Genomic DNA, 17,679 nt, shown 5'->3' with positions numbered 1-17,679 from the left:
ATATCAAGTAGTACTAGTAATTGATTACGTTTGACAAGGAAAGATATGCGCAGCAATTGCAAGTTGTCAACTTGCAACTAGAATTTGGTGGCCAAAAGTGACATGAATTAGGGTCGGCAAAATAACCTCAATTCGTTGGCTTACTTTGTTATTAAAAGGACACAAGTTGAGACCATAGTTTTAACTTATGTTACTGTCTTTTAACTCCAATATTAAAAATAAATACTTTTAATTTTTCAAGAAAAATAATAAGACTAGTTTTAAACCGTAAGTTGTATACATATAGTAATCACGAATAAAGTATTTTATTTTTTATATATAAATTTTAATAAGTTAATTGTTAACATCTTCTTGAGAGGGAATTGAGGTTTAGAGTTACGGCTATTCTCGAGCTAGATAGAGCAAAAGATTAGTAAAACAAAAGATAAACCATGAGGACGTCAAAACTTGTGTTTTAAAATGTTTTTTTTTTTATGTTTAAGTTAGAGAAGGCATATGCTAAGAAAAAAATTTTGGAGAGTAGTAGTGAGTTCATGCAATTATGTTTTATGCTTTTCATTTTACTTATCTAGTCATTTTTTTGATTGGATGAGTTATTGATTATGAAATTTCATATTTTGGACTTGTTTTGGTATACAAAATTTACTTGCACAAAGTTGGTTTCATGTTGGACATGTTTAGGGACACTTAGAGGCACATTTGCATGACTTACGATATTGTTTTCTGCAATTTCTAGGTTCATGTTTTGAGAGATGAACATGTTATGAAATAGTAAGAACAAAATTTGTTTATTCATTCATTTTCAAGTGCATGTATCAAGACATGGTTTCATTGTCTCCGGACATAAAACTTTGAAGCTAAAGTCTTAAGACTTAGAGGGTAATGTGTCAAGACATAACTCCAAAGTCTCGAGAAATAGAACTTTGAAGGTAAAATTTGAAGATGAGGAGACAAGTCCCAAGACATAAAACTTCGAAGCTAAAGTCTTGAGACTTGGAGGTTAATGTCTGAAGACATAGAACTTCGAAGTTAAAGTTTGAAGCTGATGAGGCAAGTCTTGAGGCATGGCCTGTTTGCCTTGAGAATGGTGTCACGTTTTGATAGTTTTGTAACACCCCAAATTTGTTGAATCCAATATCAAGGTGAGTAGATATGAAAGTTAACTATTTTGGCGTACTATAGCAGTGTAATTCTCCAATCTACAGACTTTTGGCAAACTAAAGTTTGGTGCATAAAGTATTTTCCTGTAGAAGCATCTAAAGATTTTGTCTTAGGATATTTTGTAATCAAAAGAAGAGTACGACAAGCGAAGAGTAAGCCTTGTGCGAGTTACCGCAAAAGGAATAATACGCCTAATTGCTTAAACACTGTGCAAAGTAGGTTTGTAACGAGATCTGCTTATGAGCCAACTAAGTTGACTGATCAACTGGCATCGACACAGGATTCTCTTTTATAATTCTCTTGGTTTTTATAGGCCAATTAAGGGACAATTTATGTATGCATGCAATACTTTTCAAGATCCACTGAGGAGAATTGGGAATATATGGGGTAAAAAAGGAACCTTGAGATAGCTTTTCTTCCTTCTGTTCTGTATTCAGGTTCTTCTTCTTAAACCTAAGCATTCTTTCCTTCTTCATTAAACAAGAAGATAAGGATTTTGGGATAATTTGTGGGTATTTCAACCTCCTGGTAAGTCTGATAGCCCTGCATGTTAAGTTTTTAAAAGAATTAGGTTGTTAAGAAAAACATAAATAATAAGTTATGAATTTAAGTCCCTACATAGGGTTGTTTGTAATTGAGATGTTAGCAATTCATCTGTAAATAGGTTTTTAATGGGGTTCCATGTTCTTTAAGCAGTGGTTGTTGCTAGTTCGAAAAGGATGTTTGAGTTTGGAACTCCAAACTACAGTACATGTGAGTATAAGGTGAGTCCCTAATTTCAACTCCTATAAGTCATTTTAGAAAATTCTTCTTATGGTTAATATTCCATAACGATGCATGAATTCTTGAGTGATTATTGAACGTATATGTGTCACCTTTGTATGGTACCTATATGGGTTAAGTGTGTGATAGTGGTATGTATGTATGTGATCCTGTGAAGCAATTGTATCTCTATTTATAGAACGTATACTGTGATGCATGATCGTGTTGATATGGGTTAAGCTTGTAAAGAAGTATGATTCGGTTATGAATATGAGTATAGCCTACTTGGATGTGTACTTATGTTAGATGTAAGATGCAAGTTTGAAAATGTCAAAAAATAGAAGTTTGATGGAATGTCTGGAAATTATGGGATGTTAATTTTGACACCACGGTGGTATTTGACGAAGTCCATTGAGACAGTAAACACAAATTTCAGTATGACAATTCTTAGGAAAGACCATGGTCGTGGCACATTCCAGAAATGGTAGATGATCCGCATTTATCTACCGGGGTTTCTGTGTGTTCTAAGGCGATGATGGGCAAACCTCACGCGATGGTGAGTTTAGGCAAATCCATATCGCAAACACGGCAGTTCATGTGGTACCTTGGTGGCAACCAAACAAAGCCTTTTTAGGTAGGTTATCTATGATGCATTTGTGGCATATTCTGTGTCTTTGTGGCATATTTTGTAAGTGCCTTTGTGGTAAGTTTGGTATCGCCTAAGTGGTGAATATCTGTTACTCGTTTTAGAGGCAAGGTTTAAAATTATGTTTGAAGAAATGTGTGATATAGTTTCTCTATAGATACCTGATAAATGAATTCGTTATGGTTCCGCCAGAATTGAGAATTCAGTGGGATTGAAGTTATGGTATTCTATGTTGATTTGAATGGGGTTTCGTCAATGGTAGGCTCTGTATAGACATTCTTTTGAGAAGTACCTTCGTGATTCTAAAAGAAAATAAAATATGCACATCGTCTGATAAGATCTGAAGTCTGCCAAAAAGTGAAGTAAGAGTTAATATGTTAAGTATGGTAGTTGGCATATAAGTATGTATCCGATATTATGAATGTATCCGCTAAAGACAGATTGGTAATCTAAAATCTTCAAGATGAGGAATTCAACTAGAAAGGCTCCAAGGTATTTTATTATAAAACTCACTAAGTTTGCGTGAACTTACAAATGCTTGTTAATGTTTCAGGTTCTACTTTGAGAGTGAGTACGCCAGGAGTGACCAAGCCAAGGATGTGCCAAGAATACGGCGATTTTGGGTTATTATGAATATAGAAGACATCTTAGGAGCTTGGCGTATGCTATACCACGACTTAAAGAGTCTGTCTTTTAACGAACTTTTTGTTGTAATATCTCATATTATTTTTAAGAATATGTTATATTCTTGGATGTTTTATTTTATTTCTTTTGTTCAGAAAACATGTAGCAAACTAATAAGATGTATGTTGAAAATGACCATGCGGAGATTGCTTAACATTTATGTTTAGTGCTTTTTGTCGTAACATCCGGTATCTGGTCTCGATGATTCAGGTCAGGTAAAGGGTGTTACAAGTTTAGCCCAGGAATCATAACTTAGCCTTGTATTTGACCATGTTTGACCCAGATTTATCATTTGTGGACCCTTTTAAGTTCATTTTTAGTCCATAAATATTTGTGGAATTTGCATTGGCTAATATGTTTTGAACTCAATGTTTGTTTATTGATTGTTATTAATCCATTTTGAGTCATTATGGTGACCAATGTGGCACTATATTTTCGGTAGTCTTTCTCGTCGAGCGTAGCATGTTACACAAACATCATGAATGAAAATCGTAGTGATATGTTTGTCCACTTTTTATCGAGCTGCAAGGATTTGTTCAAGGGAAATTTAAGTTTCTTTGGTCGTACTGGTGTTGTTTTGGGATCTACATTAAGCGAACGTTGGCATTTGCTTCTATTATTGACATATTCGCAATAGACCATGCAAAAATGTCAATGTTGTTTTAAAGAACAATATAAGTAAGATGTTTCTCTTAGGGATTAAGTGACTTGATTATATTCAATTTTAGGTTAAGATCGTATTAGTTGAGCTAGAGTAGTTCTACGCCGTTAGATGGTTACATAATAAGTTGTGCATGTTCTCAATTATCAAGGTATTTTAAGGTCATGATCTGCTTAAGTAAGTAAATGTCTGAGTTCAAATAGATAAGGAACTGAAGCTAGTGTGTTGGGTACACGACTTCTGTAGTATGTAGTGTCATTCATAATAATGGAATTCATAGCTGGAGACATGAGTAAATGGCATCCTCTCATTGGCATTACATGGTTGATGAAAAGTAAACGTGACCACAGGTCATTCATATTTGTGATGAATGACTTGAATACTATTTGATAGTAATTGATTTTTTATGAAGGAAGATGTAATGTTTACCATGAGATAAAATCAGATCATATTAGGAGAACTGATATTATCCTAAAGAGATTAATGATATCCTGTGAAGGTAACACACTTATGACAAGGTCATTGGATGAGTACTGATCGAGTTGCTTTCGTAATAGTATGCCATTGGGGAGAGCTCAGTCACGATACTATAGTGGAATGCCTTCGTGACTAAATAAGTTTATAATAGACAAAAAGTTGGAACTTAATTATAAATCATTTGAGCCTCAATTGCATATGTTTAATCGGTCCCTCCACTAACTCGTTAAAACCAGAAATGAATAGAAATGGTAAAAATGGAGAAATGGGAAATATTTGGAAATGATTATGGTTTTCTCCAAAATGAAAATAGAAATGGAGAAATGAAATCATTTGGAAATGATTATAGTTTTCTCCAAAATGAAAATGGAGAAATGGAATCATTTGGAAATGAATGTGGTTTTCTCCAAAAAGAAAAAAAAATGACCTGAAAATGAATTTTTGTTTTTCGAATTAAATGAAGTTCGAAAATAGAAATAAATCATTTGGCCATAGTGAACCGTTGAATGGAAAAAATATTAAATATATTTTCTCATAGATTTTTTACGGTAAAGTCATCATGATTTTAATGGAATTAGAATTGGCTTGAGAATATTATTTAATTGGAAATATATTGAGAAATTTATTTTGGGAAATAGAAAAACAAATATTAGGTTGGATCAAATTATAAAGTATTGGGTTAAAAGTTCGAGAAGTATTTGTAATTAGACACGATATAGGAGATGCCCAAAAGCCCCTAAAAATGGTGGACGACAAACCCTAGTAATATTTACTAGGGTTGTTGCCACCTATACTTCTATTTAGACTAGGAGTTTATTTTTTCTAGTTGAAATAAACTTCTACAATTCAACAAGTGTTCTACCTTCTCTCCTTATAAATAGATGGAACCAGTAGAGCTATTAACACAACTTTAAGTAGGGGTGAGCGTTCGATCGAATCGAATGAAAAAATTTTGAGTTAATCGAGTTGACGAATCATATTTTATCATCCTAATTTGATTTAAAATTTTCTCGAATCGAGTCGAGTGAGATGGAATTTGAATCGAATCGAATCGAATATATTTGTTTGAGTTAAATTTTTAAAAATAATTTTGGATCCTTATAATCACTATCACCCACCGTAATAAAATCTGTCCACTGTAATCAATTTTTTTATTAACTTTTATCATCTCATAATTTATTTATTAATCTTTTATATACGGGTTAGCTTCTTTGCTTGCTTAGTTATTTCAATTATCTTCAAATTCTTGTCATTGTGTATTTTGAAATTAAAAAATATTAAATATAAAATTGTGATTTTTTAATAAAAGTTATTTTAAAGATAAAATGTGAAATTGATACCAACATAAAATTTTAACATTTTTATTTGGGAGTAAAAGGTGAGAAGTAAAAGTTTAGGGAGAAAATAAAAAGTTTTGGGGAAGTAAAAGTTTGAGGGAAAGTAAATAAGAGGGAGTAAAATTTTAGAGGGAAAATATTTAAAAAAAAATTTTTTTTTGGGGGGGGGTTGGGTTTGGGGTAGATGGGAGGTGGGGTGGGATGGAAGAGGAGTAAAAATTTTAGGGGGAAAGTGGGAGAAAGTAAAAATTTTGGGGGAAAATAAAAGGTTTTAAGAGTTTTTGGGTGTAAAATTTTGAGGAAAAGTAAATGGCGGAGTAAAATTTTGGAGGGAAAATATAAAAAAAAAAAAATTGGTTGGAAATGGATTTTGGGTAGATGGAGGGGTTGGGATGGGAGGAGAGTACAAGTTTTGGGGGGAAAGTGGGAAGGAGTAAAAGTTTTGAGGAAAAAGTACAAATGTTTGAGAGTTTGGGGTAAAAATGTAAAATATTATAGTTTGATATTCGATTTATTCGAATTATTCGAGTTATTCGAATTCGAAAACTCAACTCGATTCAAACTCAAAATTCAAAAAAAAAAATTCGAATTGACTCAAATAACTCGAATAACTCGATTCGTTTAACTCGAAATTTGATTTTTTTTTTATTTTTTCGAATCAAATCGAGTCTTGCTCACCCCTAACTTTAAGATATTGTTACTTTGCTGAAAAAGAGAGAATTTATTCTCAACTATTAAATCTATTTTTTTGAAATAAAAATTATGTCGGTTTCTATTTGAGAAGAGATTTTTCATTTTCACCCCAAAAGAAAAAATATATATTTCTAGTTCTATTTTTTATTTGAATCGTTCGAGTCCACACTTGAAGTAGTTCTTGGTACGAGAATAGTGGAGACGATTGTTTGGTTAAAAGTCTAGAATGAAAAGGATCCGTCTATCCAAAAACACAAGTGCGAATTCGATTTAGGGTTTATTACTATAAATATTACAAATCAAGTCGGTTTTTAAAATTTTTATTTTCCTCTATGCAAAAAATCGTTTCAAATCGAATTTTTTTCAACACTTAAACAATTATAGAAGGTTTGAACTTGCAGTCATAAAGGTAGACCATGATGATAACACCTTCTGAAAAGATCTTTAAATCTTTCCCATGTGTCATAAAGTATCTCAAGCTCCAATTGGGCAAAAGAAGAGATATATTTCCTCAACTTGGATGTCTTGGCTGGTGGAAAAAACTTTAATAAAAACGTCTCTATTATTTGAGCCCAAGTAGTGATGGAACCCCGAGGAAGTGAATTCAACCATTGCTTTACTCTATTCCTTAAAGAAAATGGGAACAACCTCAGGCGTATGGTATTATCAGAAGCACCATTGATCTTGAAAGTATCATAAATTTATAAGAATTTTGCTAGATGAGCATTTAGATCTTCATCTTGTAACCCATTAAACTGAACATACTGTTGCTCCATCTAAATTGTATTCAGCTTCATCTCAAAGTTATTTGTAGCAATATTTCGTCTAATGATATTAGACTTAACCTCAATCAGAGTTGGCTTGGCATAGTCGTACATAGTCAATGAAGGATCTACCATTTCTTCAATAATACATTCTTCCTCTTGATTGTCTACGTTAATCCAATGTTGATCTCCACCTTTCTTTTCTCTCACCATTAAACCCTCAAACCCCAACACCACCCCCCTAAAATTAACCCCATTAGCTTTCATTACAACACCCTACAACAATCCTTAAATCCAAACTCAATCCTCACTTAATGATTCAACTCAAATCCTCAAAACCCTTTTTGAAACAAACTCCATGTTTGCCCAAAACAAACCTATCCTTGTTCTTTATAAACCCAAAATACCCCCTTTTCCAAACATATATTGAAAAAAGAAGAAGGAAGAATTAGAGAAGAAGCTTTTGATTAAAAAATTGGAAGTTTTTTTTATTTAAAAATCTGGAAAAAAAAAAAGAAATGAAAGAGATTTGAAAAAAAGCTCATTTTCCAGCCACTATCAACCAACCCCCAAAAAGCCCTTACATGCTTTTAAAGTAGGTATTAATGAGGTAGGCTGGAATTTAGGGCTCAGGATGGCCCAATGACATTGAACAAGTATAAACACTTGGTGGTTGTGATTGTTGAAATTGTAATCCAAACATTAGTATTAATGGGGCTTCTGATAGTGTGGAAAGAATTCTAGGAAAGGAGGGAGAGTCTTCAAAATCTCAATTAACAAAAGAGATGGCAGTGGTTAAATGGAACCAGGTACAATAGGAATTTAAAGGCTGGGAGTTAAAATCCACTATAAGGAGAGTCATAGTCGAGTTCAAAAGGTTATGGAAACCATTGTAGTCAATCTTTATTCCATGTAGAGCCTGTTTGTTGGAAAAGGGGTGTAATGTTGACCCGTACTGTTCAGGCTGTGGCGAGGCAAAGATAGTAAACCACATCTTCCTTGAATGAAATAAAGTTGCCGAGGTAAGGCAATTTGCTAATATTCTGACACAACACACCTTTGTTATTGATATTATTCTGTTTTACTTAGCCCAATTTATTGATGCTCTTATGGAAAGAATGCTCACGTTATTGTTGAGTATTTGATTCTTTTGAAACTTACTGTGCTAAAAAACTGAGTAGTTTTCTACTGCACAAATAGAGGCTACGATAAGATTGCAAAAGGTTTATAATAGCTTCCGTACAAGAAGAAAGATGATGAAGTGTAGAAGCAGGGTTAGAAAATAGAGGTGAAGTGATGATTGAATGGTGAGAAAGTGAGGAAAAATTTTGAGATGAGAGTTTTTGACAGAAGAAAGAAAGGAATGTGAAATCATAAGTTTTTGATAGAAGAAAAAAAAAATGAAAGACAAAGAACGGAAGTAGGGTGAGAAAACGAAAAAAAAAAAAAAAAAAGTACAAGAGAACAACACGTAACGGTATGCGATTAACTAGCATTGTCACATCAACAAAAAATTAACAGTCTTAAACTCGAATACCAATTTAACTGACAAAAAAAAAATTCAAATATCAGTTTGAAAAAAATAAAAAAAATTAGTTACTAATTTTATATTTAACCCTTAATTTTATTTCTCAATTCCTATCCTCTTGAAAAACATACCCTAATGTTAAAAGCTTCTTTTTGACTGTACCAGAAATCAGACTGGGAAAGCACAAGAAGGAAGAGGAGAATAGTAGATCAATCATCATCAATAGCAAGAAATGAAGAACCCAACATAATTAGTGAATTACCTTACAACTGATTCAGCCTCTTTTCTTTTTTGAAGATAAAATTGGTTTAATCTCTTTTCTGGACCCATATGATTCGGTTCTGATAAAAAGTTTATGCCAACCCATTAAAGCCAATACAGAGTATAGCTTAAGGATAAACCCATGAAACCACGGTCTATTAAACCCCAACATTCTTCTCAGCCGCTCTTAACCTTTGTTCCTCCCAAGTTCGACACCGATTCAAAAATGACAACCCACTTCAAGAGGGGCTGGAAGCGATGGGCACCGGAAGCATCCTGGAGATAAGCACCATCACAAGATACCCCGCACAGGCACCATCCATGCTCTTTTTTTGCCATGTCTTCATCCTCTCCCACCCCGTTTCTCTTGCTCCGCCTCTCGCCAAGGAGCAAGGAACGACGAATCTCAAAGAGGCGGTGTTGCTAATGGCACGGACCTTAAAAGCTTGATGAACGAGTTCTAAAAAAAAAAAAAAAAAAAAAGATGAAGAAGGCGATGCTTCAAAACTGGTTCAATCTCATTGTTAGGATTTAGGGTCGTTTGAATGGAGGGATATCAAAATCCAATGTGAAAAATAAAAAAACTTAGTTGGAATGCCATGTAAAATTTCTCAAGGGAATGGTCTAAAAGAACAAACTTTGACCCATTTTGCTAATTGTTTTACCTTAACTTTTAATTTGCAATTCATAAACTTAAAGACACAATCATTCAAGTCAAACTAATCTTTTTTTAAATAAATAAAAACAATGGATCAAGTGATGGGTGACATTTCACTTGAATTTTAACTTGTTTTAATGTTAATTTGGTGATTAGTATTGAAATTAGTATAAATACAAATCTTTTGTTCTTGAATCTTGTAATTTCTGATTAGTAGTTGGATTTATATATTTGTATTGAAATTTCTCAAAGCTAAATTTGGATTTCTATACAAATCAGTGTTGAATGCTGTTCTTTACTTTTTTTCATTTGTATATTAATGATTGTTTCAAGTTAATTTGAGAAATTAGATAATTGTATTTGTCAATTTACACATTCCTCCGCGTGAATTCATTTCACTAATCCTCATCTCTAAGCTCAACATCTCCAATCATCACCCTATCTAGACCTATAATAACTGACCACTTAGCCACTTGTGTCTGACCCACCATAAGGACTCTACACAAGATCACAGCTAAAATTATAAATACCCTCAACTACACCAAAAAACAAGGAGATCTCTCTCCTCTCCTTCAACCTCCTTCCTTTAACTATAATACCATCTTCCCCTGAACACCCTAAACAATGGCTCTCAATCTTGTACCCAACGAGGTAAACCACCCAGTTCCACCGCCATCTCAGCCTTGCTAGATTCGAACATCATGAGTGTTAAATCAATGTTTAAATTGAAATGCATATATCTAAATCAAGAAAAAGAGAGGACTCCAATTAAGTTGTTTAACCGAGAGATTGATTCTAACTTTAGTCCAGAGATTAAAAGGGCCCATATTTGACGATCAGAATTAGCAACATATCCATTAATCACTAGACTTATAAAAGAACTGCAATTTGAAATGAATTCCATCGTGCTCATAGTTCATAATTAATTGATTTGCTAGTTTAGATAAGTGTTCTTATCAGGTGAAAATACCATGAAAACCCCTGTACTAATGTGAAATTACATTTTGACCCTACTCAAAAATCGTACAAACTAATCCTCATACACTATAGATAAAAGGACAAACCAATCATTTTTGTTAAAAATTTCATCCAATTTTACTATTGAAAACTGACATGACTGACAGAATAATTAAAAGGTGACACATAATGTGCCTCATGCTGATCTACAATGCAATCTAACATATAGGGGCAGAATTCTAACTCTAGTACAAAGTCCTCCATGGTCCGTAAAAATTGATATTTTAATATGCAACCATACCAAGTTTTTGATTCAGTTAAAATAAAAATAAAAACCAAAATACCAAGTTAAGAAAAGCATTTCTCAAACAGTGAAATCCAATTTTGAAAAACAATGTTAAAATCAGGACTCAAATGTTTGAGATGGTAACAAAAGAGGTCCTACACAAAATTCTCTAGTCTCTAAAGCTAAAACCACTGCCCTCTCTCATATTAACATTCAATCCAACCATTTTGATTCCTTTGTCAAACTCGAATGAATTCCTACCCCAACTCCCATTCATCCGAATTATCCATCACTATCTCTATCAAAAATAATCATAATCATAATCATAATCATAATAATTTCTCCGCGACAAAAATAATAAGCTTACTCTACGGGGTTTTCAAGTAGAAGCCATATTCTGGTTTGGTCGACTTGATCGGTTACCTCTCCCTCTCCCTTCACGACCTGTTGAACCCCCCCTAGGTCGACTGCTATATTCACCTCTGTTTCCATATTCATTTCTTCCAAAGCTTCGATTTCCACCAAAGTTACGTCCCCTGAAGCTGTCATTTCGAAATGTTCCTCTTCGTCCTGGGAAACTACCTCTTCCACTAACAACTGCAAAGAAACAGCAGCATCAGATCAGACACGGAAGATCATTATAGTTCATGCAGTATCTATGTTAACAGAAAACAATTAAGTATGTCTTTCCCGAGTCTTAAAAGATAGGCTAAATGCTCAAATTGGGCCCGATCTTTTAGGGGTTGTTCATATAAGAACCAAACCTTTCAAGATGGTCATATAAGAGCCTAACTTTTATAAAAGTGCTCAAATGAAGGCCAAACCTTTCAAAATGGTCAGAGAAGGGCCTAGCCTTTTCAAAAGTGCTCAAATAAGGGCTTCTCAAATGTCGTATATCAGGTTCCAAATTATGTTCTAACTACTTTCTTTTGTATTCAAGCAAGATTCAGGTGTTATGTGTTTTATTCTGAATTTGTCAACATTTACCTAATTTTTTTCTACAAATTGGACTGAAGTGCATGAAAAGTCTTTATTTGAGCAATTCTGTAAAAGTTAAGCTCTTATTTGACCATTTTGAAAGGTTTGGCCCTTACGTAAACAACCTCTAAAAGGTTGAGCCCCAATTTAAGCATTTACCCTAAAAAATATGTAGGACTTATAATATATAAGGAGCAGACCATGTTCGTAGACTATCTACATACCTCTAGTTGAAGTTCTCTTAATTTCCACAACAGCTTGACGCTCTCCGATCGTAATTGGTGAAGCCTGTAAGAGTAAACTGTACTCAATAAACCCAATGCCCTAAAGTGTAAACTTGGTATAGATTATTGACACTATTGTTTAGTGATACTTGAGAAAAATGAAAGAACAGTACAAATTTAAGTTCCATGCAAGAGATGACACTTTAAGTACAGCATTATTGGCACCATTATCAACATGAACATTATTTGGAGGATCATATGATCCTTGTACCCATGTCTAGATATGCATCGAACATGGATGTCAGGCACGGGTATTAAAGAATGAAGATTTTGAGCAACATAAAAAGGGACATAGATCGATATTCAATCGGTGCAAGCAGCCCTCAAGGTTACAAGTAAAAGCCACTCTTTGATAGCCTCTACTTGTTTCTAGGCAAACAATTCCTTGATCTTTTTGATCAAACTTTCATTACAAGGGAGGACAGGGGAAAAAAGGGTATTCTCAAGCTAACAAAGAAGAAATAAAGATCATAAAACTATTTTCATGCTAACAATAAAAATATAAAAATATCTAAAACCTGAAGCAAAGAATCAGGCAGAAGCAGCAGCTAGTTGTTTTCTTCACATTGTTTACCCTTTTCCATAAAAGAGAATCATTTACAGAGTGAGACTTAGCGCATTATGAGCATCCAATTTGTTGCTTTCTTATGTTTGAACTTCAAAATGAGATAATTTTCTCAAACACCAAACAAAATTATATTTTTCCAATTAAAAATAATCCGGTTATGGTATAGGTATCCAGGGGGTAAAAACCCATACCCTACCTGAATCTGTGAGGGAAACTTCCTAACCAAATCCATCCCTAACCCGGATATAGGTTACTTGGGTCCAAATAGATTGAAATGCAAATTATGTCAACTTCAATGCAAAGATCATATATTCGTGCAAATAACAAGGCAGATGGTTGGGAAGAGGCAAGGAACAAATGTCAAAGCCAACATTAAAACAACATGAAAGCATTTGCATTTTAGTTCAGAAATGAATAGGACTCAACCAAAGAAAATAGGGAATAACCAAGTTAGGTGTATAAGCAATACATGCACCAAACAATGATCTGTTACTGATATTTATTACGCAGCTGACTTTTGAACAATTATTTGAGCATCGATTTTCTCATATATTATGCCAAAACAAGGAAATTTGAGAAAAGGGAAAAAAACATAAAACAAAGGTTGATTTGCTCCAAATTCGTATACCGCTTGCTCAATGGTTCCTAAACAGAATTCAAATCAGTAGGTGACCAACAGTGAAGCTATTTAGTGCCAAAAGGCAGAAATGCTGCAGTCCCAAAGAGTTATGCTGTGAGGGCCAGGGGATTTAGGATATGAAACTCGTTCCATATAATGTTGGTATTAAAGGGCAGTAAAAAGCGTAAGATGGTGAAATTGAAAAAATCGAAACATCCTATTAATTTATATCAAAGGCCGTACCTGAATTGCATCATTCATGGAGTTCAAAGACAGAAATTCCACAAAACCGAAACAGTACCCTTGTTGCTGAATAAAAAGAATATAGAAATGTCAAGAAATGAATGTAAGTGAAAGAGAATACAACATATCCATTCAATGCATAAGCAACCGACCTTATTGTTCCTAACTTGGACACCCCCTTGCTTGATTGGTCCAAACTTCTTAAACTCTTGCTCGAGCTGTGTAGCCGTCACATTGAAGGGCAAATTTCTAATGTAAATGGAATGGCCTTCAACTGCAAGTTAAATACAATTGATAAACAGTTACTCGTACTAAAAGAATTACAAGATCATTTAACTTCACACGTTACCAGAGATACTCCAACAAATTATTTTTGTAAACATAAAATACACACACAAACATTCGAGATACCTTCCTCCGGAATGTTGTCATTCTCAGGGGCATCAGCGCTGGAAGGTGCAGAAGCTTCCGGTGTAGCAGGTGCTGCAGAAATAGGAGGCTGCTTCTCAGTTTTCTTGGGTGTCACTTTTGTAGTATTAGAAGGTAAATAGACTCTTGTTGGCCCCGGACTTCCTTTTGGTACTTTTACCTGCAACAATAATTGTTAAACTTAAACAAATGAATGGATGCAAATTCTGATAAATGGAACATATCCACTTATAAACTCACAATTGATGCATAGGATTTCTTTGCAGAATCCTCTTGGGCTGAAGAAGAAGCCGGTTCAACAACTACAGTAATATCATCACCGTTTGAATTAGACTGGGGTTTCACAACCGCCTCGTCTTCATCGACCAACTGTTTTTCCTGGTCTGAAGGCTCATAAACTTTCTCAGCAACATTTTGATTCTCTTCCACAAGGGCAGTAGCTGGATCCGGTGCAGAAGGCTCTGAAACTTGAGTAGGCTCTGGAACAAAATTAAATGAATAGCGAAAACAAATATTGATTTAAACATAAGGAAAAGGAAATAAGAAAACAATGTCGCTTTACCGGGTTCAGGTGTTGGAGGCACTCTAGGAGCATCATTAACACCATTAACTTTATGCTTCTCTAAGGGTTCGCTGTCTCCGACATACCTAAGTACATCATTTAGAACAAAGTACCCATTGTCCTGGGGAGCCAGGAAAAAAGATTGCGCAAATTTTCTCTTCATGTTATCCTTGCCCGTTAGACACCCAGTTACTAATACAGTTACTCCTTCCTGATAAGATTTCTGAGCATCAGCGGTATTAATCTCAGCCTTATGATTTGTGTAATCGAAGGAAAGAATCTTCTCATTAATACCCTGCTCAAGAAAAAATTAATATTGGAGTTTCTTTGCACTGTAAGATACTGATAGCAATTATACCACAAGAAAATTACACATTGTTTGTTTACCAGATAATGAGCAAGGTTATAAATAAAAGAAGAGTCTTATGAAACCAGAAAATCAACACATTTTTCAGTACATAATTCATAAACTCTAACTCACAATCAGCAACAAATTATTGACAAAAAGCTAATGACCCAAGCACAAATGTTCAACTGTGGGATTATTTAATCCATAAACATCATACAAAAATCATCCCTATAAAATAATACTATTGGAATAAGAACAAAATATGATTTTAAAGAAGAGGTTTAATTATCAATAATGGATAAATTATTCATTTATCAATAAATTATTTTTTTAAATATAGAACCTTTGTGTACAATACTTTTATGTGTATATTATTATATTTTACTAAGATAGATGAATGACATGTAAATGAAAAACACTAGATATATAATGTTGACTATTTGTTACACATGAAAGAATGTACCGAATTGGTGTCTACATTGCAAGAAGTTACAGATGTTCAGTTTGGTTAAGTTACAAAGAAAAGACAAACCTTAGATGCATATTTTGAGAAGGAGCTTAAATGAGAAAAACAAAAGTTGTTAATTATATAACGTTATGTATTTTCTTTTCAGGATTACTAATTTTTAAAGAATTATATAAATTATTAGCTTATGCAGGTAAAAGTACCACGGAGGCCCTTGCACTAAGAGTCAGATTACATTTTACCCTTTACTCAAAAAATGGGCAAATTAGTCCATATAGGTTAAGCAAATTGGTCTTCTGTTAAAAAATTTGTCCATTTCTAATGTTAAAAACTGGTCCCTACATGTTACCATGAGGTACAGATGGCATGCCATGTGTAACCATCTGATTATTCCATCAGCTAAGCTAGTTTCTAACAGTAGAAATTGATGAAATTTTTAACAGAAATGACCAGTTTGCTCTTTGATCTCTTTGATCTAAGATACAAGGACTAATTTGCCCATTTTTTTTAGTAAAGGGAGAAAAATACAATCTAACTCCTAGTACAAAAGGGCCTCCATAGTACTTTTACCACTTATGCATTAACAAGGTTATTATTAATACACTCGATATTATTAATTTTATTGTTAATTTATCAGACATTCATTTATCGAGGTTTTACTATCAATGCAGTAGCTAAGAAAAGACCATTTACAGAAGCAAAAGCACACTGTATAAAGAATCGAGCAAGTTACAAAGAACTTAAAACATGTTACAGATTCAATGTTTACTGTTTAAAGATGAACCGACTAAAACATCAAACATTGAGAAGCAATACAACAATCCAATGAGCTTACTTGCATGGTTGTCACCGATGTCATCACACCATTGGAATCCGGGCGGCTAATCACACTTGAATCATGATAGAATCTATGAGCCAATTCAGGAGAGTTGTAAAGAATGTGGTAATACTGTTCAACAAAAGCATTTCCAACAACTTGGGCACTAGGAGTAGCAGGTCGAGTTGCTATTTCCAATGCCATCTGCTAGAAGAAAACACCACAAATAAACCATCAACATAAACATATCTTCAAGCTTAAATGAAAAAATATATATTGCCTCTTAAACTACAAAATCTAGGTTATATAACCTATATTAATGAATGTTGAAATAACAGAATAGAAAAAAACCAAATTAAAAGGCATTGCCATTACAAAATTGCTAAAAAAAATAGGCAAAATATCAACAATTGTTTTTAAAACTTTAAAGTATAGTGAAAAATACAATTAAAAGGTCTTAATTTACACTATTTTCCTACATTCTATAAGAACACCGTACTAATATTCTCATGAAAACCCTAAAATCAAAAGCATTAAGCCAAGATTCATCTATAAAAAGAAATAAAAATAAAACAAAGATAGATCTTTCCTTGGATCCAACCAGCAAGTAGCTCAAAAAAGAACTAAACCCTAAAAAAAAAAAAGAAAGATAAATACTCATTGAGGAAACGAAACAGCTTATAATATGTTAACCAACATTTTTAGGCAACTTTAAAGGTATAAATGAAAAAAAAAATCAAAACCCCATAACTAAAACACAGGTTTTTAATTAAAAATAAATAAAATTTTTACAATGACTGATCAAAGGAATAAGTATTGAATAAAAAATCCAGCAAACTTTAACAAATATCACAACTAAAACCAAAAGAATAAAAAAATATTTTTCTTTGAATATTAGAGAAAGGATAGGAAAAGTAAAAAATTTATGGAAAAACAAAGATCGGAGAAAAAGGAATAAAAGGGTACCTGAAAAAAGGGAAATGTTGAAGGTTTAAAGAAACTATGAGTCTTTTTGAAGGTTTGGTGGCACTCTGGGTTTTAGTTGCAGGCAGAAAATACAAAGGGAACAAATGGAGAAGAAAAATAAGGGAAGGGCTGAAGCGAGAAGTGAAAGCTACCTATGAACTGTGAAAGGTATTTTACGTCAGGTTCTATCTATACGGTTTGTGTGGTTTTCTGATTAGGTTTTTATTTTAATTAATTTAAATTTAATTATCTCGTAATGAGTAATTAGGTTTTCTACGTTAGTTGTTTTTTATTGGTTAAATTCTAGTTTTAGTCCCTCTGCTATATTTAAATTTGAAATTTAATATCTATACTTAATTTGGCAATTATCCTCTATTTCTATAATATCATTACTCAATCTAAGTAGGATAAAAGTATTATAGAGGCTTTTGTACTAAGAGTTAGATTGCATTTTGCCCCTTCTACACAAAAAAAATGGCAAATTAGTTCTTATACATTAGATTAAAGAGCAATCGATCTTTTT

At 33.3% G+C, this 17,679-nt stretch overlaps 1 protein-coding gene and 1 long non-coding RNA gene across 3 annotated transcripts; one reads left to right on the top strand and one right to left on the bottom strand.

Moving 5' to 3' along the window:
• Positions 1-7,881: 7,881 nt before the first annotated feature.
• On the top strand, positions 7,882-9,621 carry LOC108457164 (uncharacterized). Its single transcript, XR_001867056.2, has 2 exons — positions 7,882-8,207; positions 8,879-9,621. It is a non-coding gene; the product is annotated as an uncharacterized LOC108457164 (long non-coding RNA).
• A 1,328-nt stretch (positions 9,622-10,949) lies between these two features.
• LOC108457163 (nuclear transport factor 2-like) lies at positions 10,950-17,377 on the bottom strand. 2 transcript variants are annotated; one of them, XM_017756057.2, is made up of 9 exons: positions 17,157-17,377; positions 16,209-16,397; positions 14,559-14,853; positions 14,237-14,475; positions 13,979-14,156; positions 13,720-13,841; positions 13,568-13,633; positions 12,078-12,141; positions 10,950-11,472 (listed from the first exon to the last, which is right to left on the bottom strand). In XM_017756057.2, exons 2-9 carry the CDS (start codon positions 16,392-16,394, stop codon positions 11,255-11,257), a joined length of 1,368 nt encoding a protein of 455 aa, XP_017611546.1. In that variant the 5' UTR covers positions 16,395-16,397; positions 17,157-17,377; the 3' UTR covers positions 10,950-11,254. The 2 variants fall into 2 exon arrangements, with proteins under 2 accessions (XP_017611546.1, XP_017611545.1); XM_017756056.2 differs by having other exon boundaries at positions 16,209-16,394; positions 17,157-17,376.
• Positions 17,378-17,679: the final 302 nt, after the last annotated feature.

This window comes from Gossypium arboreum, chromosome 9 (assembly GCF_025698485.1).
Source record: "Gossypium arboreum isolate Shixiya-1 chromosome 9, ASM2569848v2, whole genome shotgun sequence".
Taxonomy (NCBI): domain Eukaryota; kingdom Viridiplantae; phylum Streptophyta; class Magnoliopsida; order Malvales; family Malvaceae; genus Gossypium; species Gossypium arboreum.
The sequence above is the reverse complement of the archived record's forward strand: the minus strand, read 5'-3'. Positions and strand labels throughout refer to the sequence as shown.

Bases quoted from the DNA above. Each gene is read 5' to 3' on its own strand.
- LOC108457163 (XM_017756057.2), bottom strand. From the start codon at position 16,394: ATGGCATTGGAAATAGCAACTCGACCTGCTACTCCTAGTGCCCAAGTT. The intron at 13,842-13,978 runs GTATCTCGAATG...TTTAACTTGCAG, and splicing joins TGACAACATTCCGGAGGAAG to TTGAAGGCCATTCCATTTAC. The intron at 12,142-13,567 runs GTACGGCCTTTG...TTACTCTTACAG, and splicing joins CCATGAATGATGCAATTCAG to GCTTCACCAATTACGATCGG.